The sequence below is a fragment of the Tiliqua scincoides genome, chromosome 5, assembly GCF_035046505.1.
Source record: "Tiliqua scincoides isolate rTilSci1 chromosome 5, rTilSci1.hap2, whole genome shotgun sequence".
Classification (NCBI taxonomy): Eukaryota; Metazoa; Chordata; class Lepidosauria; order Squamata; family Scincidae; genus Tiliqua; species Tiliqua scincoides.
Window position 1 is genome coordinate 11,508,483 of NC_089825.1, and position 26,248 is coordinate 11,534,730.

The 26,248-nt window shown below is 41.7% G+C and overlaps 1 protein-coding gene and 1 pseudogene across 3 annotated transcripts in view; one reads left to right on the forward strand and one right to left on the reverse strand.

Annotated features, from left to right (window-relative positions):
* WDR37 (WD repeat domain 37) overlaps positions 1-15,561 on the forward strand; it is a 55,957-nt gene extending 40,396 nt beyond the window's left edge. For all 3 annotated transcript variants that reach the window (XM_066630942.1, XM_066630941.1, XM_066630943.1), the window contains 3 exons: positions 9,577-9,711; positions 10,119-10,233; positions 12,097-15,561. In XM_066630942.1, coding sequence (XP_066487039.1) covers positions 9,577-9,711; positions 10,119-10,233; positions 12,097-12,228 — 382 coding nt within the window. In that variant the 3' untranslated portion in view covers positions 12,229-15,561. The remainder of the gene's footprint in view (positions 1-9,576; positions 9,712-10,118; positions 10,234-12,096) is intronic.
* A 10,357-nt stretch (positions 15,562-25,918) lies between these two features.
* Positions 25,919-26,036, reverse strand: LOC136654766 (5S ribosomal RNA; annotated as a pseudogene).
* Between the last annotated feature and the right edge of the window lie 212 nt (positions 26,037-26,248).

The window sequence follows — 26,248 nt, forward strand, 5'->3', positions numbered from 1 at the left end:
TCTCTCATATAGAGACAACTATATCTTTGTACTGAAACAGTAGAAACTTGTGGAATACATAAGGTCTCTCTTGCATGGGCACTGAACAGATTCAGCCTGCTTCAACAGTATTGCTGCAGTGGATGCTCCCATACTGTTGCACAGGGAGGTCAGCATCCAACTATTTCAACATGTCAGAGATAAACAAACTCCCTGGCAATAGCGTAGTGTCCTTTTGTTGTGCTATGACATGGGTGGGCAACTTGGATATCAAATTGTGTTGTCCCCCTGTGTCTATCTGACTCTTTCTCTAAGCACTTACACTCTGCCCTTCAACCCCCAGAAGGGTCCCAAGGCAGCCCCAAATTTTATAGATCAGTGTTCTTCAAGCTGTGTGTTGGGACCCACTAGGTGGGTCACAAGTCAATTTCAGGTGGGTCATTTCAATGTGTATTTTATTTTTAATATGTTAGAATTGATGTTACCATGATATGTAACCGCATTTGGGGAAATGTTACAGAACTGTACTTTTAAAAGTCTATTATATATGTGCTTTTAACACTGATAATCAATGGGGCTTACTCCCAGGCAAGTGTGGCTAGGATTGCAGTCTTTGGAATGTTTGGGGAATTTTTTAAAAACAGATCAGCAAGTGTTTGGGGGGATTTAGGAGGGTTCTTCTTTTTTTAATAATTTTTTTAACTTATTGTAAACTTTTAATTTACTTAATTGTGTTGATTTGATTTTGTTATGTGGGGGGGGGGGGGGGCGGTGTTAAAAATGTTCCTGCTTGATGATGCCACTTCTGGCCATGACATCACTTCAGGTTAATGACATCACTTCTGGTGGGTCCTGACAGATAGTCATTTTAAAAATTGGGTCCTGGTACTAAAAAACTTGAGAATCACTGTTATAGATAATACCTTTGAACTGGCAAATGGCCCTTAACTCAATACCTGACCTTCAAGTATGTGTTTCCTCTTCTGACCGTCTTATACCTCTGGCAGTATTTTAGGAAACATGTCTATTCTAAAGTCATAGCAGACTCGCCTAAAATTTAGCACCAAAGATTATGGTTAGAGAGTTTATCCTGTGGAAGCCTCAGTTGGCAAGCACTATAAACCCTGCTTCAGCTCAAAGAGATTGGAGATGTCTCATTTGTTGTGACTTATTGGCAACAAGACTTTGGAGATATTCCAGAAAAAGAAGTGGCAGAGGATTATCATCTCAAGGGGTGACAGTGACGTGGAGGATTTCTGTTAGTAAAAGTGGAGTGATGGTGCCAAAGAATGTCCTTGGCTTAATTTTGAAGCTGCTGGAGCTGCCAGGTTTTCTTGCAGATGTGTGTTGTTTAGTTCATCATTATGTACCTAGCTTACTACAACGCTTTAAAAGCCGGTGATTTTGACATCTGCAAACCTCCTGCCAAGAGTCATTGATGTGTGCTTGGCGTTGGGAGAAATGTCATGTTACTAATAGATATACCAAATCCAAATACATGCAGACCTCTCTGTGAACTATAATGGTAATCATTCACATACTCTAGGTCCTCAAGCCGACAAATTAAAACAGAGGTCAGGTATGCAGAGGTGGCACTGTTCTTGACCGCTTGAGTTGCTGCAACACTGGTAGTGTCCTTAACCCCCCCCCCCATTCCTTTTCTGATCAGATGAAATTCCCACTTGAAACATATGGCTGAAAAAATGCATCTAGTAACAGCCAGGCAACCACTTCATTGTGTTGCTGTTGAAGTGGGTGCTACTGACAAATAAAAACAATCTATTGCACATATATGATAGATTTTTTTATTTGTATTTAGTGCAAGCACAGGGCAATATATGTCGTAGTTTAAAATTTGAAGGAGTTGGTTGAAGAAAATTTCTGTGAGAATCATTTCCCCTTAAGTTTCAGTCAGTTGCTTATTTGTGTCCATTACTCTTGTTTTTGTTTTCAGTTTCCATTTTTAATAGATGTCTGCTTCTTTATCTGAGGAGCACTGCGCTTAAGAATGTATTTATTTAAAATGTGTATCTTGCCTTTGCTGTGCCAGAGCACATTCCCAAGGTGGCTTTACAAAGACCCAACAGTAAAATTTACAGTATATAAAAACAGTAAATGAAATTAAAAAAAAATAAAACCTAAAATAACACAGGCTTACAAAATTGAGGGTCAGAAAAGTTCTTCCCAAACTTTATGGTGGTTTGATATGAATTTGGGGTGCTGATTCTAAAAATGACATCCGTTTTGATTTTCTCTGTAAACCACTTTGTGAACTTTTTGTTGAAAAGCGGTATATAAATACTGTTGTTGTTGTTGTTGTTGTTTTGCCCTATCATGTCTAGTTTTGGAGATATAGTATAGCCTCTTTAGTGAATGGTTCAAGCAGCTTCCTCATGAAGAATTCATGGTGTAGGCTTCCTCATGAGGAAGCTGCTTGAACCATTCACTAAAGAGGCTATGCTGTGTCTCCAGAATGAGATATGATAAGGCAAAACAGATGCTATTTTTCTAATCAGCACCCCAAATATATTAAGGAAGCAAAATGTAATTGGGAATGAACTTTGAGAAATAGATTAGTATATTGCAGAAACCATCCTGTGACTCCTTTAAAGATTAAAGGTGAGTCAAATGGGTGTCAGTCTGCCCTTGCTGGTTGATTGTGTGAATGGACACCATTGCCCTCACAGAGTCAAAGACAGCCCTGGTCCTGGGCTGCCCCAAGCTCATATGGCTCCTATGTGCACAGTAGAAGAATGCACCCCTTCCTACTTGCTAGAAGTAAGAATGTAAGAGCCCTGCTGGATCAGGCCAAAGATCTAACTTCCTGTATCTCACAGTGGCCCACCAGATGCCTCAGGGAGCGCACAGACAACAAGATCCCTGTATCTTGTAAGTAACTTTCCACTCGCATTCTTCCTATGTGAATGGCCACTTCCTTAGATGCACAACAGTACACGACAGCCCTGGTCAGGGAGATGTTGGGAGCTTGAATAATGATAGTTCAGTTGTTAACTTTCCCCACAGCGAAGAGAGTGCTTGAATTTGAGGACCGCTCCTATTTGCATCTTCAGTAGAATCCAGGATCATGTAACCATTGAGTAGTCCTGTACTTACATGCAGCTGAACAGTAGAATAATAGAAGGCCTGCTGTAGAAGGTTGGCTTATTTTTCAGTTTATCCAGTGCATTTTGAACTTGTTGCTTTCTTACAGAAATGCATGCACCTGCATTAAGATAAATATATACAATATATGCTAAATCAATATGTCTATATATTAATTTTATTATTTTATTTACAGCATTTTTATCCTGTCTTCTCTCTAAGGGGAGCCTAACTAAACTGCATAAATTGGTTGCTGTAAAACTACCCTTTTCAAATTAAGGTGCACACTTTAATATCCAGGGGTACATTTTTAAAATGTAAATTAAATGGATAGTTTAGTCAATTTTATATACATTTCATATATTTATATACCGTGATACTGTAAATATTTCTTCCATTTTTGTACTGAGTACATGTTTAAGAGCCAGTCCTCTGCTGTGCCTTTTGAGTTTTCCCCTTGCTTCTGCAAATTGATAAAACTTTCTTTGTTTTGAATGATAGGGTTGGCAGGTTACTTGCACCTTACAAATGGACAGTAATCCATTTTTACAGGTGCAGGCTGTACTTTTACAGCTGATGAAAATAATCAGTTTTAGGTAACTGTTTTGGCATAGCATAACCTGGGTGTTTTCCAGTAGATGGCGCTTTAATTCTTTGTTACTCCTAGAAATTTGCTCTCTAAAATTCAGAAATATATGTTTTCCATAAAGGATTCTAAGCTTAGCCATCCATACTATAATACATAGCCAATGTGGGTGGTTTTGTTTTTTTTAAGAATGAAAAATTTATGGGTGTGTGTTGGTAGGAATTTGCAAGTATCTTAGTTTAAAATTATAGAACTGAGAATGGAGGGATAGCACCAGTGTGAAACATTTGTACCTGTGGCTTAGTGAATCTTGGCATCATGTTCTGTCAGTATATGTGGTGTTTCAGAATTAAAATTGTCCCTTGCACTGAGCACCTTACATACTGTAAAGTTGCACAAGAACAAGGAAAGCTTAGATTTGAAGAGCATGTGAGAATTTCACTTATAAGGAGCAGGCCTGTAGCTGGTCTACAAAGTTTGTACATTTGTAGAGAAGTTAGACTGACACTCTGATCTTGTACTGTTAACTTGAAATGATGCTCTGACTTGTAAATTTTGCATACCTAAGATTACAAATGTACCTACTGATTGCCTTGTGTTAACATGGAATAGAGGTGCTGTTGAAAAAATGGAACTTTTAAGTAAAGGAGTAGCCATTTGTTGTCTGTTTGCCCACAAAAAAGTACTTGAAGAAGAGGCTTACCTTGCAAGTGAAAGGACTCAACATCTGCTTACTTTTGAAAAATAATTATTTTTGCTGATGACAAAAAACTATCTGGAGAATTAAAATAGAATATAACGTCTCACTGAAATGGCAGTGAGCATCTCTTATCCTGCATACTGTTATCTGTATACAAGCATCTGGTCTCCAGAATTGGAATTATGACCGAGAAATAGTGAGCTGCAACCCCCTCCCCCCCACCAACTAAGTCTTTGCACTGTGGAGAAGGAAAACGTTTTATAATTTTGTAGCTGTTACATCTTGGAAATCATTTTTTTTCCTTTTCAGGTGATTTTGATGTTTGGGTTCCTCTGCTGAATAGTTTGTATACTTTCCAGCGGATAGTGTTGTAGTATTGTTAGTAGAGTCCTAGTGAGACTTTGGGCACCTTGGCATTTTCTAGATTTTTGTGGTTTAAAGCAATTCTTGCGAAGTAAGTCCTCTTTGTGTTCAGTAGTTAAAACTGCTGTGGATTAGAAGTAAAGCAATTGGTATGTATTTGATCTAATGTGATACTGAAGAAGCTAGCATGGTTGCTAGGCAATGGCCCCACATCTTTTCTCAATTTGATTTTACTTTCACAGAATACATGACACAGTGCTGGCCAGGGGCTGTTGGCTCCAGTCACTGCTAAAATAAGAAAAAACTGTCAGATGCAGAGCTTCGAGTTCCCATCTGGGGCAAACGATCTAGGCTACTTCATCAGTGGCAGGGATAGTGCTTTGCATTTGCCGCCACTTCTCAATAATTTGATACCTTTAAATCCCCTGATTTCTTTGTGCAACGCCGCTGGAACCAACCGTATTGGCTTCTGCCTTTCCATTGGACCATTTCAGTGACGTGGAGAGGGGGGGATTTGCTGCATGGGTAACAGCCTCTCCTCCATACCTACTTTACCCAGGCTTCGCATACTGGAGAGGACACTGTTCCAGAGCCACCATTCAGAGCGCGATACCATAGTCTTCCGAGACTAAAGGATGCCAACAGATACCTTTAAACCAGGGTTTCCCAAGCTGTGTTTTGTGACACTCTGGGGGTTTCTGAGATACTCTGCGAGGTGTAACGGGCAGCAAAACCACAAGGCTTCAAAGGCCAGTAAGAGGCATGGCTTGGCTGGTCAAGCTCCTGCCCACAGTTTTTGCTCTGGGGATGGTTCTCTCACCTGTCCTGAGCCTCTTGCCCGCTTTTGAAGTGACACATCGAGGTCTAGGAACGTGGAAGTAAATGGTGATGATGTCCTCACCAGTCGCTTCCAGGAGCTGTGTGTTGCATATGCAGTGCACTGGGGTATGTGCGATGCGGGTCCCAGAAGATTGGGAAGTGCTGCTCTAAGTCTTCAATTACAAAGGAGTTTCTCATTCAGAAAATTATCCGCATTCCCCATGATAGTGTGTTCTTGGGGGGGGGGGACTTGTTCTGTTGATTGGCAACTGTAGGCGGGAATATCTTGCTGGGGCAAGCTGACTCTCCCGCATTGGTTCTGATTCCAGTGCAAGTTATCTTATTGTGAGCTCCCCCTTTTCCCACCCAAAGGAAGCCCAGCCATTTTTACCTTTTGAGAGTGTTTTGGCTAGAAAGCCAGGCTGCTCAGGATCTTACATACCTTCTCATAAGGCTTCCTTGTTTGTTTTTACACTGGCACAGGTATTTTTTCTTCTGTACCATTTGTATGGTGCATGATTAAATCCTTATGCCATTGAATAAAGATAACATCATGCAAAGACCCATCTCATTTTAAGGAGAATTGTGTGTGTTCATCCAACTAACACTTTAAAAATGGGTCACTATTTCTGCCTCTGCATTTTAGTATTGGGTAGCAAGCTTGCCACATTACAGAATGCAAGGAATGCTTTGTTTGTTTTTTCTCCCAACGCTTTCACCATACCATGTGAGCAAAACGGAAATGATAGTGTTAATTTTTTTGAAGTGGCTCTAAGCAGCACACCGCATCAGCATTTCATGGTCCAGCATTTTCTGCATCATATTTTTTTTCCCCTGTGAGTGTGAAATTTCAGCAGATTGTTATGCAAAACAGTTTTGTCTCTGTGTGACTGGGGAGACAGCTGTTAGTCCTAATGAGGAGTGCTAGCATTACAGTATTTCTGTTGATTGAGACCCACGGAGGGAGCAGAATGTTCCAGATCAGGCAGTGGTGTGTGGTGAGAAAGTGCCACTCTGTCAGCTGGAAGTACATGCTCGGCTGCTCGCTACGACAAGATAAATGAGTTTTGCTGGGGCTTGGCAGAGTCTGAAGTTTTTTTTTTCCTGGAGAATGGTAGTAGCACACCAAACTCCCGATGGGGGACCCACAGTTTAAGGGTGTCATAAGACTACTGTCTCTTTGCCAACTTTTTTTTCTGTGCCCAAAGATACCTGTCATCCACTCTGAGTTATTAAAAGCCTAATGCTTTTTAGCGTTCCATTAACATGGAGCCTAATGATCTTTTGTTGACATTTTTCATTAATTTAGCCGAGGGGATATTAACCACAGTTTTAACTTGGATATGGCTGCCAGAAGACCCAGCACAGAGAGAAAAAAAGTCAGGGAAATGTTAATCTACTCTCTTCCCCAGTTACTTATTTAAACTTTCCAGATTCATCACAGATTGAGCTATGGGCAGTATATGTGTTGTGATTAAGCTTCTAAACAAGAGACCAGCACATTAACCAAATGTTCTACTTAGGGCCACCCCTCCACTTTCCATTAACTTTGTGTTCACAACTCTTTGGTTCATTAGTTAGAAAGTTGACTTTTTCTTGCTCCTATGTCTATCACAGCAGCAATTATCTGGTAGTGTGTGATGATGGAAGAAGCTACAAATCAGAGTAGTGGAAAGATGCGTTAGACTTGGGAAAAAATTTCTTTCCTAGTATACTTCCGTGATGTAATGCTGTACTGAGAGCTGCCATTTCTGGAGGACGTCACAGACTTTTCAGGGAGCACGGCCCTTAAAAGATGACTTTAAACATGTTTATTTCATTAGTAAGTGAACAATCCTTACAGATCTTATCTTGTCCATTGAAATGTGCATACCTATAGTTTACATACGTGGCATTCAGCGGTGTAGCAGTGAGTAAGGTAGCCTTCCTTGCCCTCAAAACAGGAAGGCAGGATGCGCAGGTTGCACTTTGACTGATGTGTGAGAAATAAGTTGTACTAACATGGAAGAAAGTAGAAAGGGCAATAATGAGACTGATTTCAGCTGAGATTTGCATAGATGTGGTATGGTACGAAGAACCATAGGGAAGAAGAAATAATCCAGAGTGGGTATGATCTGCTGAGAGAAGAGGGGCCTTAGCTCATTGGCAGAGCTCTGCCTTGGCATGTGCAAGGCCCCAGTTTTGGTCCCCGATATCTCTAGTTAGAATGGGCCTCGCACATCAGAGCTGAGATAATCACTTGTGCCAGTCGGACTAGACTGTAGACTAGTCACAGTGCTAGACTACAGGGCGTCTCCAAATAATGTGCACACATTTTAACGAGCTTCAATTCATGCATACATCGTTATTGAAAACCTGCAACACTCAAAAATCTAAGGAAAGCGATTGAAAAGATACATGGAACCATCCCAGCATGCACGTTGGCGGATCTCTGTAGATCCCTGGGTCAACAATGTCAGCGGTGTGTAGACACCCAAATGGGGAACATTCGGAGCACTTGGTCTAAAAATTCTTTAAATAGTTAATTGGGTCTACAACTGCTTCTGTGTACACCTTATGCAGTGTATGTGTGACTGAAAGTATAATAAATTTGACACTAGGAAGTGTGTATACATTTTCTTGAGATACTTTGTAGATGGATCAGTGGTCTGGCTCCTCGGAAGGCAGCTTTGTATGTTCATAAATCTCCCTAGGCCAGTGTGTCAATTTTACATATGTTGTGTTAGACCTTTTTTTGAGTTTAATGTGGCATTTAAACACTGAAGTTTCAGCCAGTAAAGAGTTAACTGTTTATTGTTTCACTCCTCCTGAATAAAACATGCACCTTGTACTGTACCTTTGGGATATAGCCTGGGATGTAAATAGATAAGTGAAAAAGTGTTCACGTTTATGAGTAGAAGTTGAAAAGCAGAGAGCTTTGAACAGTTGTTTGAAAATACAAGCTTTTAAATCTTAACTAATGAATAATTTTAATGCATGATGAAAGAATCAAATCTGTTGTCCTGTGTTATGGAACAGTGAAATTCTGTTTGCGTGAATATTTCAGTACGTAATGCTCTGCGATGCATATATTCTAGGAGGCTACCTGTTCTCAGGGCAATGAATGTGTGGCAGTTTTGGAGCCCTTTCATAATTCAGTGGCTGTTCTTAATTGCTTGAGCCCCCACAATAGTTCAGGCGCAGAGGCATACGTGATTCAGCATTGGGAACATGAAACTTGGAAGGCTCCAGTGAAGACCTTTAGATCATGCCATGTAATTACCCTGGGCAGCTCAGTGGCTCTCTGATACGGCATTATAAAACTTTGGGCCACTGATACAGTGGTGTTTGGATCTAATTAGAGTTTAATTTGATGTCAATTTAAATTAAGAGGGCTTGCACATACTGGCCCACTGTGTCTTAGGTAATACGAATATCAATCAGTAGGCCGAATAGGACATGAAATCAAATTCTCGAAGTACAATAGAAGTGACAGGAGTAACTTGACACCTTAAATTAAAATTGCTGAATTTCAAGCAATTGAATGTGTGACCCCTGAGCTATACGGGCTAGGTCATTAAATGCAATCCATATAAATTGAGCTGAGATGCACACCATAATGAACTGGGGGGGGGGAGAGCTTTGTTAGCATGCTCTGTAAGTGAAAACCGCCTTAAAGCTTTGTAAACCAAGATGAAAAGAATAGCTTAGAACTCTTCCTATCTTCCGATGCAACAGTTAACATGCTCTTGGTTACACAGGTTAAATACCTTCATTTTCTAGTCTCCTTGACTTCTTCATTATAATTCAGATGTGGCATTCAGAGAGAACCAAATCTTCTGGAGACTGTATCCACATTGACAGTCTTGGGGTGTCCATGGGTACTGCAAAGCAACCCATTGTTCAAGTCTTCTGTAGTTTGGTTTAAAGTTGCTTTTTTCCTTTTAAAGACTGTTGCTTGAAAACAATAATGAAGAATCAGCAAGTATATTTTAAGTAGTAATGCTAAGTACAGCTCTGATTTTATTCCCTTCCCCCCCCCCCCAAGCACTGTGACTTCAGCTGTCTTCACCGTGGGGGACAATGTTGTCTCAGGAAGCGACGACCGTACTGTAAAAGTTTGGGACTTGAAAAACATGAGATCACCCATTGCAACTATCCGTACAGATTCTGCAGTAAACAGGTAAGGCAAAGCAGTTCATGTAGTTAAATTAGGGGTATGTTAAATTCTCAAGAATGAAACTTGGCGTTCAGAGTCCTACATGATATGAAATTTCGTATTTCATTTGAATCCTGCTGATTTGGAAGTCCTCATCTTTATTGACTTCCAGCTGAAATTTCTTTCTGCAGGTAATCCTGTAACCCTAGGTGGGGGCTCAGGGAAGATCCTTGTGTGCAGACAGCTCTTTGACCTGAGTAAAAGGACTACATGGGCACATCTGGTGAATGGTTCACATTCACCAATGTGAATTTGATTGAAGATACGTTCTAACAGAAAAAATTTATATATTCTTGAATGTTCAACCTAAACTTTCAATTAAATTAATTTTCAGTGAACCTGAGCTACTTTTTTAAATCTCTTCTGGGCAGGATTAATGTCTGCGTCGGCCAAAGAATCATTGCCCTTCCACATGACAACCGGCAGGTTAGATTGTTTGACATGTCTGGAGTGCGATTAGCAAGGCTCCCTCGCAGCAACAGACAGGTACCAGGATTTTTAATTGAATGTGCATGCCTCCTCCCACCCCTGTGATTCAGTGTCGTTAGTAAGAGGTCAAATAATTTTTGAGGGGGGGGGAGTGTCTGATCCATAGATGACCTTTTCAAAATCCAGAAGCAGCCAGATGCATGTATGTGTTGAACCATATATGGACCTCTTTTTTGCAGTATATGTTTGGTGTGTGGGGTTGGTTGCAGAGTACTGTGAGTGGAACACTGCTTGTGTAATGGGACTTCCTTGCTCCCTCCTCTCTGCTGCAGACCTCTTGGTCCCCCAGAAAGCTGATCTCAAGGATAAGGGGACCTATGGGAACAGTTTGTGATGTGATAATAGAGGCTGCTGATGGAGGAGGGAGTTGTTGGAAAGTGCTCTCACCGCCCAAAAGTGAATGAAAGTGCCTTTCTACTTTCACAATTACCTTCCATCCACCTCATTGTTATGTAAAAAGACTACAACCTCTACTGCTATTATGGACTCTTTTTGATGTTTACTTAAAAACAAGGGTCGCCCAGCTAGGATATTAGGACCAATGGCCCACCAATTTGAGCTGAAACCTCAGTATTGGAGAAACCTCACCAGCTGAAACCTCAGTATTAGTAGCTGGTGGCAGCACCCAGAATGTCTTAAAGATGGGCATGGGGGCCCAGTGAAGGGCTTTGCCTTGCCTCCCCCCTCCCAGCATCCTAGTGGTGGCCATGTTGTTTTCAGAGTTTGTTGTTAAGGCTTGCTAAAGAAAACATATCTAGTCCAGAATTTTGGAGATAAACATCCAGTCCTAAATCAGCCAGTGCAGTCTCAACTTCGTTCCACTATTTTGTGTCAGTGAATTGTTATCTCTCAAGTTCTTGATTTCAAAAACAGATCAGGCCTCTTCATTGCAATCCTCATTGAAATAAGGCAGGATCTGGATTTCTGCCTCCTTGCCATAATCACATTTTTCAGGAAATAAACTCCCATCCATTCCCATAGAATTTAACCATGTTTAAATAGCTAGAACACAGATAAGTATTCTTAGCATTTTGTCATAGCCTCAGAATGACATTCCAGTCTTCACAAATTCTGATGGAAGAAAAATTAGATGTCTAGCAGCAGCAGGTTGAATGTCTTCAGATTTTACCATATGATAATTCTACAGGCCTTGGCTCAAGAGTTTACAGATTTTGAATGCAGGTTCTAGTCCATTATTTGGCAATATCTCTGTACACTGAGTCAAAGCTGTCTTAAAGAGCTGTCCTTTGCATCTGAGCCTCCTGGCATACAAATTGGCAGAATACATCTTCCTACCATTATAGGGTTCAGTTCCAGGCATAAGGAAAGAATCATTTTAGAGGAGACCTTTGGATAGTTGAGTGTGGTGGAGCTGAACAATCAAATTCCACTCTTTGCATTGGTCTTTACACTTGCTTAGGTGGTATTGAGCACCATAAGGCTATCTCTTTGGAACTAACAAAAATCAGGGTTCCCTTATTTGTACAGACCGTCCATAGTGTTGTTGATTTTGGTGGGAGATGTTCAAGCTTATGCTTTTCTTTTGAAAATAATGGGCCATGAAAGTGTCTACTTTGCCTGGATTTTGTTCCCTGGATTTTTATTTTGCACGTCAAGTGTTCTTGACTTTGAGGATCATTTTTGGCTGCTGGCTATGTGCATAGTACAACTTGATTATTCTCAACAGAGAATGGCTTGCATTGGTATAATGAGAACCTGGAGCTTGAGGAAGTTAAACCTGATGTGAATGATAAAGTTTCCCAGTACTCCATGTTTTGAGACCAACAACCTTCAGGAGTGCATGGAAGTCTAGTGAGGAAAAACCCTTGAATTCTAATGCGATCCTTTCTGCTGTTATAGGGCCACAGAAGAATGGTCTGTTGTTCTGCATGGAGCGAAGACCACCCAACATGTAATCTGTTCACTTGTGGATTTGATCGCCAGGCTATTGGATGGAACATCAACATCCCTGCTTTGCTACAGGAGAAATGAGATGCTGGAAAAATTTGTTGTGTGTCTGTGTGTGTTTTTTTCCTTCAGTTTGGTTGCCATAGACTTCCACCTTTTTTGCAGACTTTCCTGTGCGCTAGTCTGCTATCATTGTAAAAGGTGCGCCTTGAAAGGGGGTGTGTTGCAAATGTTATCACATCGTGCACAGTTTGCATGAAATGTACAGAAAAAATGTGACCTTTCTGAAGAAGTTAAGTTCTTGCATATGAACTTTTATATCTTGGCATCCACTGAGTAGCAGGATGTTTGGCTTTCCTAAGGAGCATATAAGTGTTTAAGTTATTCAGCCTAGGTGAATAGTAGGGCATTACGTTTGACCTAAATGTGAATTCTGTGTACTTATTGTGAAGAATATAGAGTCTCCCTTCCCCCACATTTTACATATCTGCCTTGTGAATAAAGAGAGGACAGGGCTAAACTTTTAAGATGAAGGGTAAATGTCACATAGAAGTGTGATGATGAGTTTTTCTTGTGTCTATATGAAGTCTGACTTGAGCACTCCGATGTAGTGTTAATTTCAACTCCAGTTTAGTTTAGTTTCTGGAATAGAAACAAAGGTTAGCGAAGGAGACAATAATTGACTTTTAAACAGTGGGCATAGAATTGTCACACTGAGAATGTCCCTGTGCATTTCAAGAACTAACCTGTTCTTTTTAACTCGTTGATCTGAGCACCACTTTGTGTTTTGGAATGTCTCAGAACGGTAAACTACAAAATAGTAGCATCATGGCAATCTGAACAAGAGTTTTAAGCACTTTAGTTTATAGCAGTTGTTATAAACCATTTCTGCAAACGTCAAGATGACTTTCCTGGAGAATGTGAGAGCTGCATTTAGAAGGATTTACATAGCTGCATTTCTGTGAATTATTTTAAAACCAGAGAATAAATCTTGTTTGGGTTTTTAAAAACACACCTGTATTTAATGATGTATTTTTAAATGGGAACTCTCTTGTTGTTCTGTTTGAGCCAAAACACAAAGACCAAGATCCAGACAACCACTTGAGTTCTGTATGCCCAAGGAGATTTTGGGCGTGTATTCCTCCTCCCCCAGACAAGCCACTTTTGAAATGGAGGGATCTTTCAAATGCAGTTAGTGATACTTTGGGTCTGGAGGCAGATGTGCTGTTCAAAGACAAAACAAAAACTAAAGCAAATCCTCCTGGGCATGCCCAAGCCTTTGGGCCTGCCAAACTCAGTTCTTTGGATCCTGACCACTGTAACTGAGTGCTACCTCAAAAATGAATGTGTGGCTACTTCGAATCTTGCTGTTTATCAAGGTCAAACATTGGATTTCATTCCAGTGTGCTCTCTTAAAGAGTAGAAGACAATTGCACCAAATTTCAAGCTTTATGGAGCTTGCTAGAACTTTACCACAATGAGAAACAACCTTCAAACACAGGCAAATGTCCCTGTGTTCTGTTTTCCCTCAAGAGATTCTAGATGGCTTTTGATCATCCTATGTCTTGATCCTATGTATTGAGTTTGGCTTGCTTGGTGCATATTTGCATGTTCCTTTGATAGTTGTGAAGAAAGGTAAAGAGGCTTAAGGCTCGCTTAAGGTTTCCTCATAGATGTTACATTTTCAGTTGAAGGTCAAAAATGGCTTTCCTACGTGTCCATCTGAATCTCAGGGCTGGGGACAAAATAATAAAAGTACACTGCAATTATAATTCCTTGATCAATTCCAAGGCTAGCATCTTTTACAGATGAATTTGAGAGGTTGGGCCATTCATTTGTTTTTTGTACATAGATGAGAGAATGAGTTGGGAATCGAAGTGCCATTTATCAGAGAGTTACAAACCCAGAAGAAAGTTGAAGCATGAAACAATAGGTAGGATAAATAGGATTTAAGATTAATGAAGAATCTAGAAGAAAGTTTATGCAAGAAGCATATAGTGTTTTGGTTTGTTCAGAGCAATAGAGGGTGTGTTCCAAGAACTTAGGTAGGGTGTGTAGAATTAAAACCTTTAAGGGGGTAGAGTAAATGCTTGAAGTGGATAATGGTTACCATATGTGTGGATACCAAGGTGATTACTTGATTTCAAACTATTCCATTTGATTTCAAAGATTCCATCTGATATCTCTCTTCTCCTTCCCTTTTTTGCTGGTTTTTAAAAAGGCTCTCACAGTGTATGCCTTCCCCTCTACCCCCAATACTCCATGGCAAGGTGCAAATGAGTAGTGGTTGGCTTTATTGCATGTTTTGTATCCTTTTGCAACAACCTTCTTTCTGTAGATCTTGCCACAGAGTGACTGAAGGAGAGATGAAAACCATGGAGGTTGGAAAGAAGCAGTTAAGCCAGTTGAATCCTTGACCACTTTATTGGGCAGCAAGAGAAGCCAGAGCGAAGGTGAACTCTGCAGTGTAGCTTTCCCTATAAAAGATCTTGTTCTCCTATATGCACTCTTTGGCTAAAGCAGTTGAAGGCACTTCAGCTGAGTTCAGGTGCATGTTGAGAGCAATAAACCCTTAAGCTACATATACTTTGCAGAGCTAGCTTGGGTAGGTTCCCTTCGAGGCTCTCATTAAGTGTGGTCTGTGGTTTATCTCCTTCAGTGTAAGACAATGGACCCCAATTCATGGACCTTTCATAGGAGTCTTAACTGTCTTCAGAATTCATATACAATACCATAAGAATGACACTGCCCACTGTTGGTGAGCTTTATACCACCAAAAGACGTGCATCTCATAGTGGAGATCTCTACCTGCTCGTTCTCATAAGCCATGTTTTATGGCTTCTTTGTAAAGGAGCAACCTACTTAACTACTGCAATATCTTAACATGTTATATTGAGGCAAGAGGTGCCCATCCCAATGATAGATGAATGGTAGAATGAAAACAGTTACACTGGTTATACATGTCACATTTTCTGGTCTGCACATTAAAATGGATTTGTTTTAGCAACTACTGTAAGTATTGATCTAATTATGTCCTGCATTTCACATAGAAGGAAGGAATTTGACTGTTACGTATTTTCAGTATTGAGGCTTAGTTTTGCAAAAGATGGCTGTTATCACTGGCAAATCACAAAGATGTCTGTCTGTCTATCTGTGTATATATGTTCCTCAAACAATGCACATCATTTTTTTGCAAATGAAAATAATCTGTCACTATCTCAGAATCGAACATTATTCTTTCATGCCTAAGTCTTTGCAAACCAGCTTCCTCACAGGAAGAAAATCCTGTATTTGTATGTCATTGTGAAACCACTTGTTTTTTATTTACTGGTGGTTATGATTGTGTTTTTTTTTTGCTGTTCAGTGTTTGTCTCTATTGCAATTTGAAAATGCCATTAAATCATTCAGCATACCGAAGTTTTCAGAGGTTGTGTCTTTTAATTAATCAAGATATACAATATATCATTTTAAAAGAATACCTGAGTAATTGATGTGTGTGTTTAATCAACTTTAAATGAATTACTTTCAGGTTTCTTTCCACTCTCCCCACATTCTATCTCAACGAATGCAAAAAAGTGGAGTTTTCCCAGTCTATGAAACCTTCTACCAATTTTTTTCCTGTTCTTACCTTGTTTTATATGGGTGGAACAAGGTGTCATGACATCTCCTGCTGGCATGACATATCACACATATCACACACTTCCCTGTCCCTCCACCAGGCAGCAACTATTGAACAGTAGCTAAGCTTGCAGCTTGAGGTCAAATCATGTGCAGAATATTCTCTAGATCAGCAATTTTGAAGCACTATGCCACAGCACATTGGTGTGTCATGATAGTTTGGGGGAGGGTGATTTATTAGGGGATGTGAGCTGGCAGTGTGGTGTGCCTTGTCAGTTGTCCAAAAACTGAAGGTGTGCCTTGATAATTTAGCATCTTAGTGTGCCATGAGAGGAAAAAAAAATTGAAAATTGCTTCCCTAGCTATTACAGAGCAGAGTGGAAGAAAGACACAGGATTGCCTTTTTTAGTAACTGCCCCATGTCATTTGTAATATCTAATTCCATCCTAAGTCAAGGCTGGCAGGTAGATGACCAAGCTAGCTCTTGAGAATACAACTTGTCTGCATAACAAAATGTACCTGACATTGTGAAATCTATAATATAAAAGTGGCTGTGACAGCATTTTTGTATGTTTTCATTTCCCCCCATATTCTGTGCAAGCAAATCTTTAATTGCATCTTGCTACACAGGTTATGAACATCCTCCATGTGGCTTGTTTCCCCAGTGTTACACTAAATTGATTTTCTTGCTTAAAGAAACAAGTCAAAACATAAATTCAGTGCCATTTATTTTGATACAACAGCCCTTGGAGTATCATGAAGCACTTTACAAACTGAACAGAAATAACGGATAAAGCTTACAATAACCTCAAGTCAAGACCGACAAGTGATCCAAAGATTGTCGCATGCATATAAAAATGAAGGGTTGTGATTGCTATAGAAACATCTTGCATAGTTTAACTCCATCCTAAAACATTCTTGCAGAATTTACATCAAAGGTATCTTGCAGGCCTTATGATTTGGGTTTGTCACGCAACAAAGGCCAAGCACGTTTAGTTACTGGAGTTAAATGTTTCTCTCCAAAGAATCCAATATAAGAGTATCAAGCTGGGAATTTTAGCAAATGACACCATGTTGCTCCTTTGTTTTGGTTTAGTTATGTCTAAGCCCCATTGAAATCAATAGGGGAAAGCCGACACAAATAAGGTCTTTCCTGAAGTTGAAAAGAGATCAGTGTTGGCACCAGGTGACCTTTTGGGGGGGTACCATGATTTAAAAAAAAGTCCTCTGGTGACCACTTGCTCTAACCTCAGATGGTGGGAAAACTCAGAGGAGGGTCTTTATTGATGAACGTAGCCTTTAGGTTGATTTGTATGTTAGTTGGTGCTCCTTCAGATATAGAAGTTCCTCACGTGGCACAAGTCTAGCATTGCATATGGGGAGCTTTCATACAGGTGAACATACCACATGATTTCTGTGATTTGTGAGGGCTGTACGGCATGTGGTGTGCGAAGGTTGTACCACATCAATGCCTACACGTTAGGACTGATTTGAAGGTACATATCTGTGACCGTACCTACCCAGAGGTGGATAGTGGATGTAACGAAATGGATCTGTGAAAAACTTGAGCACTGAATAGTGTTAGACAAATGCTATGTATTAAGCAGATATGATCATGAATGCATTACAAATGCCAGGCTGCGTTCTACCAACAAGCAAAAGTAAAAAGTGCACAGTAAAAAAGTTCCAGTTATGTCATCAGCTGATAGATATTTTCAGAAAATATTGTGGAGAGACTGCATGTAGCATTTCAGTGGTAGCTCACAATGGGGAAAATGGTCAGCTAACTCATGTTGCAAAGTCTCAAACCTGAGCGTAGAAAATAATCCTTTGAAGGGTGTCTGCATTCCTTTAGTGCTGAAAGGGGCTAGCTAAGAAGTGCTTTACAGGTTAAGCAATGAACATCAAGTATCCCAGCTCTAGTGCAATCGAGGCTCTGCGTGTATGGTCAGAGCAGAATCTGTGCTCTCACTTTTAAACAGCAAATTCCTAGGTTTAGTGACTGAAGATAAGCTTGGAAGTGTGTGTGGAGAACGCATGCTGAAGTCTGGGATACCAAAACATGTCCAGCAAAATAGATTGTTGCTCTTCCCTGATGATAATGCAGTGATGATGCAGAACAAGATTTAAAAAAAACTTCAAATTTGCTTTATTTGCCTAGTTTATACAAGCTGCAGAATACTGCTTTTATTTGAACAAAATATGTCAAAAATATACTCGGCCCTAATTTTACACAGGGTTTGTGACTGTGATCCGTATTACTGAATGAGATTATATCGCCAAGAGGTCACTGATATTCAGATTCCACTTTGTGCAATTCGGTGAGCTTTTGCAAACAAAAGAAATTCCAGTAGGTGGGGAAGTGAATTATTTATTCAATTTATATCCTGACTTCCTCCCCTAAGGGCACCCAAGGTGACTTACAAAAAATATTAAAAACACATGTATAAGGTATGAAACCGATTAAAATATAGGAAATAAAATACATACAGAACACAATGTTAAAAGCCAACACGCAGCAAGCAGCAACTTAAAAAAACAAACCATTGGTCTTAAAATATGTGATAGTTAACCAAGCACCAATGTATAGCCAGCAGCCATGCCCTAAAAAGAGTGTGTCTGTCTCAAAGCCCGGCCTGCAGTCAAACTGAAAGGGATACTGATAATCTGCTTTATCCAGAATCCTCTGGAGCTGAGACAGCACCACCCACTCTACCACCTTGCCCAGAAATGGGAGGTTCAAGTCTGGCCAGTAATTACACATGCCTACAAAATTGAGGGTCAGAAAAGTTTTTCCCAAACTTTATGGTGGGTTTAATATGAATTTGGGGTGCTGATTCCAAAAATGGCATCCGTTTTGCCCTATCATGTCTAGTTTTGGAGATATAGTATAGCCTCTTTAGTGAATGGTTCAAGCAGCTTCCTCATGAGGAAGCCTACACCATGGCTTCCTCATGAGGAAGCTGCTTGAACCATTCACTAAAGAGGCTATACTATATCTCCAAAACTAGACGTGATAGGGCAAAACGGATGCCATTTTTGGAATCGGCACCCCAAATATACCCAGGAATTGGTGTAACGTTTAAGGAAGCAAAATGTGTGTTGGCCTGTGTTATTCAACACAGTGGAATCCAAAGAGGGCTTTTTCAGGAGGGAGCAAATCACCACCCATTTTAGTGCCAACAGCAGTACCTCTTCCCTCAAAGACAAATTTACTATCCTCTGTCCACTCAGCTGGCCCTTCCAGGCAGATCTAAGCCATGCTGGGCAGGGATCCAGTGAGCAAGCAGACGGCCTTGCACTCCAAAGGATCCTATCCACATTGTCAGGCTCCACAAACTGAAAAGAATAACCGAAAAGTATCTGGACTGACAGATACTATGGGAACATCACCAGACATTGCCAGTATGGCATCCAAGTCATGGCAGATTTGAACTATTTTATCGACAGAGTACCTTGCAAACATGTCACGGCAGGCCCTTGTGTGTTCCTCCCAATCTTCTAGAGGGGCCTGGTGGAGTAGACCTCGCACAACATCAATTCCGCTGGAATTAATTAACATCAATTAATTCCGCTTCACAGACCTGATGGTGGCAAAAAAGAAAGTACGCTTTGTTGCCATCACCATCACAGAATAGGTCTGAAAGTGAGCTACGGCCTATGTTCGGTCAGACCCATCATGAGTCTTCCGCTGCAATCGCTCAAGAAGTTTAAGAACATAAGAACAGCCCTACTGGATCAGGCCATAGGCCCATCTAGTCCAGCTTCCTGTATCTCACAGCGGCCCACCAAATGCCCCAGGGAGCACAGCAGATAACAAGAGACCTGCATCCTGATGCCCTCCCTTAAGTTTACCCTCCTGCTTCATCATTTGCAGCTCCTTGGTAAACCAAGGCTTTACCAAGTTAAACCAAGGAGCTGCTTTGAGATGGCAGGCGTCACTCAGGAGCGATCTTAATATGAACTAGATTGTGTAAAGTTTGGATTTCTTGCAGGCGAAGGTAACATTGCCAGAGAAGGTGCATTCACTATTTAAAAGTGAAATAAGGTTAAATGGAATTAAACAGAATAAGCTTTAATCTGATTTTAATTTATCTCACTTTGTCAAACTGTTATCTGCATCTTCGCAGCATGGCTTATCACAATCCACAGAAAACAAAGGATTTTTAATGGACCCAATCTCAGATGAAGGCTTAGAAGTACAATACAGCCCCACTGTTAATCCTGCAAGGAAAATAAATGTGAGACTTGTACTGTGTAACCCAGGAGGTCATGAAACTGGGCTAATGTGATGCAACTTTTTCCTGTCTCTTCCTATACAGTCAGGCCTCTTCTATGGTTAGCCTCACAGTGCTGCTATATTAAGGGGCTCTGTTTTGCAAGTAGAGAAATGCAGTATGTACCAAGCTAATGGTGGCAATAAGTTCCTAGGATCAAGGTCTCCAGGAGGAACAGTCATGCTGCTTGAGCCAAAGATCTGGACATGAGCCAAAGACATGAGCCAAAGATCTGGACAGTTGTTTTTGCTTACTTAGAAATGCCATTACAGAAAAGTACTCAATAATTCTTTTATTCTGTGATAAACTGCTGTTGGGTTGCCATACTTCATTTTGTCAGACAACAAGAGGAAGGAGAGAGAGAATCTGCAAAAAGAATGGCAGGCACAAGTAAAGACCCCTGCTAATTGGGTAAGAGGCACTTTTTCAAGTGGGTGCTCCTTTTTTTAGCAGGGGGAGAGTAACTGGCCCACCTCACCCCAGCACTGTCTGTTCTAGTGGCTGTCTGCTGGTATTCATTTGCATCTTTTTAGATTGTGAGCCCTTTTGGGACAGGGAGCCATTTAGTTATTTGATTTTTCTCTGCAAACCGCTTTGTGAACTTTTAGTTGAAAAGCGGTATATAAATACTGTTAATAATAAATACTGTTAATAAAGCTAACAAATTCTAGATTATGTTGCCAAACGTGAGGCCCACAGGCTGGATCTGGCCTATGGAAGCTCTTTGTTCAGCCCTTGTGAATATTTGGGCTCTCCCAGCACCACTATCAGCTTCTCTCGGCTGCTGAGCTGTGAAGCGGCTCTGCTGAAAGGGTAGCCCATTTGATTGTTCAGCCCTCAGCAGGCAACATGAATGCTATTCAGCCTGCTGTATGAAACGGGTTTGTGGTCTTCTGTGTGCCCCCTGAGGCATCTGATGGGCCACTGTGAGATACAGGAAGCTGGGCTAGATGGGCCTTTGGCCTGATCCAGTGGGGCTCTTCTTATGTTCTTATGACACTCCTAGGTGATAAATGTGTCCAAGTAGAAGGGTCAACTGAACCCTTACTTAAGAACATGTGATATTCTGATGGTCTGAACTTGTTTTGTATTTACATAAGTCCAACATAATTATTTGTAGTGAACTTCTTGTGAAATATAAAAAAATATATATTTACAGTACACCTGCAGGTGAAGTGCTCTATATTCTGTGGTCTTACCTTGAAATCTGCTGGCCCTCTTGATATCTCAGCTTTTTCCTGCCAACAACTTCCTTCAGACTCCCCTTCTCTTCCACCGACAGCAATCCCTGAGTTCAGCATCGCCGTTGGCACAGTAACAGGTCCATTGCTTTGAGCAGCTTAGCTTTGGTTACTTTGCTGTGACTGCCCCCACCGCAGGCTATTGAAGAAAAATACTGTAGAGAACAAATACGTTTTGCTGACCTTGTCAAAACTTATGAGGCTGGGATTCTGCTCCCAGACTGGGAACAATTTTGGACACCCTGACCAATGTTAATCACTTGAATGCCCATAACTCAAACATCCATAAGTAGAGGAGTAGGTACTCCGCTGTAAGCATGACTCATGAATCTGGGCACTTCCATAAAACTTTGGAGGCATGTGCTGGATCTATGTTTGTGCCTGGCTCAGTGGTAGATTTGCGCCCTTCAGGTTTCTCTGTAACTCCCTTTGGGTGTAATAGGTCCCAAGTTAAATTCTTGGACTTTCTCACACTCCAAAAGGAAAGGGGAGCATCTCTCTAGAATTTGTTTTCGGTGTTCTGACACTGTATACCTGTGGATGCCACTCTTGCATCAACAGAGGGGCTTTGTTTATTGTTTTCATTCCTTGAGAACCATCTGCCGGGCCATTGTTGGAACGCAAAAGCAGTATGAGTTGAACCTTCATCTGTTCCAGCAGGGATATTTTTAGTTTCAGCAAAGATATTGTATTTTGCAATGCACTCTAAAAGCTTGAACTCTTGCCTCAACCCAGGCTGGTTGCCACAAAAATGAAAGGCTGTGTTGTGAAGCAGCAGGTTTGACTCACAAGTCCTCTGGCCTTGTCTTGGTTCAGTAGGTGGAAAACACTTGCATGCATTGTTCTGTTTGAGATGGGCATTTGCACAAAATTAGGATGAAGTATAATAATATTCACTTAAAGGTGCTATTCACAGTTGCTTCACTGCCCTCTGATATTCATGTCTTAATATAGTGACCCAAAATGAAATTAAAATGGAAAACCCTCCAAGCCTTATGAGCCATTCATGATCAAATGGGTCACCCCATAATTCCTTTATCAGTTATGTCAATGAATAAAAGGATGGCCTTCCTAAGCATCCTGTTTCAAAGATCATTGCTCACAGATTGGAGGCTAGGAAGCCTACTGACTCACTTTTCAAACAGAGCATGTTTATTAATTTATCCTAAAATATTGGAATGGCACCTTACAATTCCTTGATGCCAAACTAACTTGATCTTGAGTCTTAATTTTAGTGCCTTTTGATTCTAATCCAGCTCCATTCTGTGGAAACCACCCACTTCTCAAGCCTTCTCTGGCCATGTTGCACAGTTCATGGATGGGATGTAGATACTCACCTATAAGGCAAAAAATTTCTTCCCAGAAAAGCAGCCTGAATCATTGCCCCACCTTATCTCTGGGGCAGGCAAGCAGCGAGGGTGGGGGGGGGGGAGGTGAGTGAGCCAGCCAAGCACTATTGTGGAAGGGAGGGAGCAAGTGATCTGCTGAGAGGAGGCTGTGCAGGCTGGGGTGCTGCTGAGCGTTCGCAGCTGCCTGTGGTGCAGGTGTGTTCCATGTGCTCCTTCAGGCTGTTGCCCAGCTGCAGAAGCTCCAAGCGCAGGGCAGGGCAATTGCCACCGCAGCCATCAGCAGCCCCCCTCGCTCAGCACCAGCACCCACGGAGGCATCTTTGGAGCAGCACCCAAGACAGAGCAGGAGACAATGAGCTGTGTGTCGGAGGGGACATCTGAGCAAGGGAGAAGCAGTCATTTGAAACAGCTGAGTCCATCTCCTCTTTCCTTCTTGTTCCCCCTTCCTACTGCATTTAAACTTCAAGCACTCCATTGGAAAGCTCAACTTGCTAACCCCCTTCCCATCTCCCCACAGATGAAGCTGGACAGGGTGGGGAAGGGGGGAGAGTGATCTTTTTAAAGAGAGAGAGAGAGAGAGAGAGAGAGGCAGCCTGCAGAAGGCTGTACCTTTGTTTCTCAAGCCATTGAAAGGGTTAAGTCCATCTCCTCTTTCCTTCTTGTTTTTGCCCCCTCCCCCTTATTGAATCCAAACTTTAAACTCTCTGTTGCTAAGCTGAGGCTTGCTAGCCCCTCTCCCCATAATCATTCACCACTGATGAAGTTGTACTGGGGGGGGGAGAGGAAGAGTTAACTTTTATAAAAGGAAAGGTTTGTGTGAGTGTGTGTGAGAGAGAGCACTTAAAACAGTTAAGGCTACAATCCTAGCCTCACTTTCATGGAAGTAAGCCCCACTGACTATTAAGGGACTTGCTTCTGAGTAGGCATGCCTAGGATTGGGCTCCTAGTCTATTCGCTCCTCTTGCTTTCCTCTCCCCCTACTGTATACAGTCACACTTCAGTCTCTCCTTTGCAAAACTTTTTGCAAACCTCCTTGCTAACCTCATTTCCCCCTATCCTCACCAATGAAGTTGGACTGGAGGGGAAAAGTCCCTGCATTTGTGTGTGTGTGTGTGTGTGTGTGGGAAGCATCTGTGTGTGTGTGAGAGAGAAGCAATCTTCCTGTGTGTGTGTCCTTTTCACTGGAAGAGTCCTGGAGACCTTGCAAAGATGTAAAACACAGGAAAAGCAGAGAGTAGAATTTAAAGTAGAATTATTCTGCAGCAACAGGTATTTTAGCCAGAGATCTTAGCTGCATGCTGGCAAGAGCTAGGAAGCACTTGCAACAGCTGCTTATGTAGTAAGCTTTTAGGAGAGCATGCTTGCTTCTGCAGTATCCCCCTGCCAGGACCTCCACACCAGTGCGCTGCCCTTCCTCCACAGAGGGTCTACTTCCAAGTAAATCAGGTGCAACTATGTGCAGCTGCACTTGCTCAGTCACTCCTTGTTGCTTGTCTCTCTACTGGGAACTGAATTGCACACTCCCTGTTGTGTGTTCTATGTAGAGCTTTTGGCTTAAGGCACTAGGCATTTTAAAGGAGGATTTCATTAATGGTTCTACTGGTATGCTGTTTCCAGTGTACTTAGAGCCCAATCCTAGGCTTGTCTACTCAGAAGTAAGTCCCATTAAAGTCAATGAGGCTTACTCCCAGGAAAGTGTGGATGGGATTGTGGCCTTACTCTGATAGTGTTTACAAATGGTTGTTGAGAGAACAATTTAAAAAATTAGTGAATAAAAATGTATCTTATGATCTATGAGATAGATCATAGTTTTTAATAAATTAGAGACTATTTTAAATACTGTTTTTGCTATACTATGTATACATAGTATAACAAAAACAGTATTAAAAATAGTGTATGTATGTATGTATACATACTATGTATGTATACATGTATGTATAAATGTATACATACTATTTATATATACTGTGTTTTTAATAAATTAGTGACTGTACAGTACTTAGGTAACAATTACTGGGAGGTTATTTTTCAGAATCTGGCCTCTGGTAAAATCAGACAAAATTATAGTCGGACACCTCCCTAAGTTAAACCCCTGTCTTATCAGAGGGTCATAGCAAATTCCATGATTTTGGGCTCAAAACCTGCCCTCGTCTTATCTGTGAGATCGACTTAGAGGCGAGTATCTATGGTAAGTTATGCTTGCCAATACTCTAGTTCACTCAGGCTGCAATCCTGTGCACACTTAGCTGGGAGTCAACCCAGTTGAAGACAGTGGGGCTTACTTCCAAGTAAACATGCATAGGTTGTACAGGTACATGCATATGTACATGGTGCTGGGCAGAGGTGTAGCAAAGGCAGAGCCTGAGGGACACCAGCCCTGGGCGCAAGGTCACGGGGTGCAATTTTTTCCTTTGGTACCTTTTCCACCATTGGTACCTCCTCTATAACTTCTGGGTTCTACAGAGAAGGAAGAGGTGCTGATGGCAGCTGCTTCGCAAACTGATCTCCACCCCTGTTCCTTCTCCTGTGGAGGTTCCCATTTGAAGGAGGTGCACTTTCATGGGAGAGCCCCCACAGGAGAAGGCATGGGGGCGGCAGTTTGATCATGAAGCAACTGCTGCCAATGCCACCATGTCCTCTGGGTGAACGCAGAAGTGATGTCATGACATCACATGATGTCATTGCCCTGAGCGCTTGGGCCATTAGATATGCCTCTAGAGCTGGGTACCTGAAGCCCAGGGCAGTAACAAGATTTAGGACTGATGGCAAGTGGCCTCCATTCCACAGGTTAAGAGGAAGGTCCTATTTTTGACCAGGGTAAAAACTCCTTGACCAGTCAGTCTGGCTTGGATGGAGCCTTGGCTGCTCCAAAGAAAATTCCATGGGCAAATACACCTTGCTGGCACAGAAAGTTTGACCTTGTGGCAACAGCCACCTCCCAGGAGCATCCCAACTTGGGAAAAGCCTGTTGTTAGCAAAACCAAAATAAAGATTCCCATTCTCAGATGTTCCCACCAACTCCATCACTAGACTCAATCAAGGAGGCCTGGTAGTGGCACAGCTGGCACCCTGAGCTGGCTACCTGCCCCCTCAGCCAGGAGCAAGAACAAACAATGTGCCCATTTAGGTCTTGTGTCTCCTGCTTTTGTCTCTGCCTCCGTGCTTGCACCATTGCACTCCCCTTTCCCCTTCAAGGATTTCCTTTCTCCTCCCCTCTTCTGCTCTCTGCAGCAACTGCTTACGTTTAGTACCTGGTTGGCAACCTTCAGTCTCGAAAGACTATGGTATAAGCCTACAGCACCCGGTATTCCCAGGTGGTCTCCCATCCAAGTACTAACCAGGCCTGACCCTGCTTAGCTTCCGAGATCAGATGAGATCGGGCATGTGCAGGGTACCTAGCTGTGAACAAATGGATAAGGAACACTGAATTGCTTTATTTTGAATCCCCTTCTCTACTTTTGTTACTCCAGCCCCCCACAATAGAAGTAAGATTGTCGCACCTTCCACCCTTGTCTCCCTGTTCGTTCCCCACTGCACCATTGCACTGCGCCACTGGCCACTATGTGGGGACCCAGCACACAAGATGGTTCCTCCCTCATGTATGCATGCTAATGTGTGT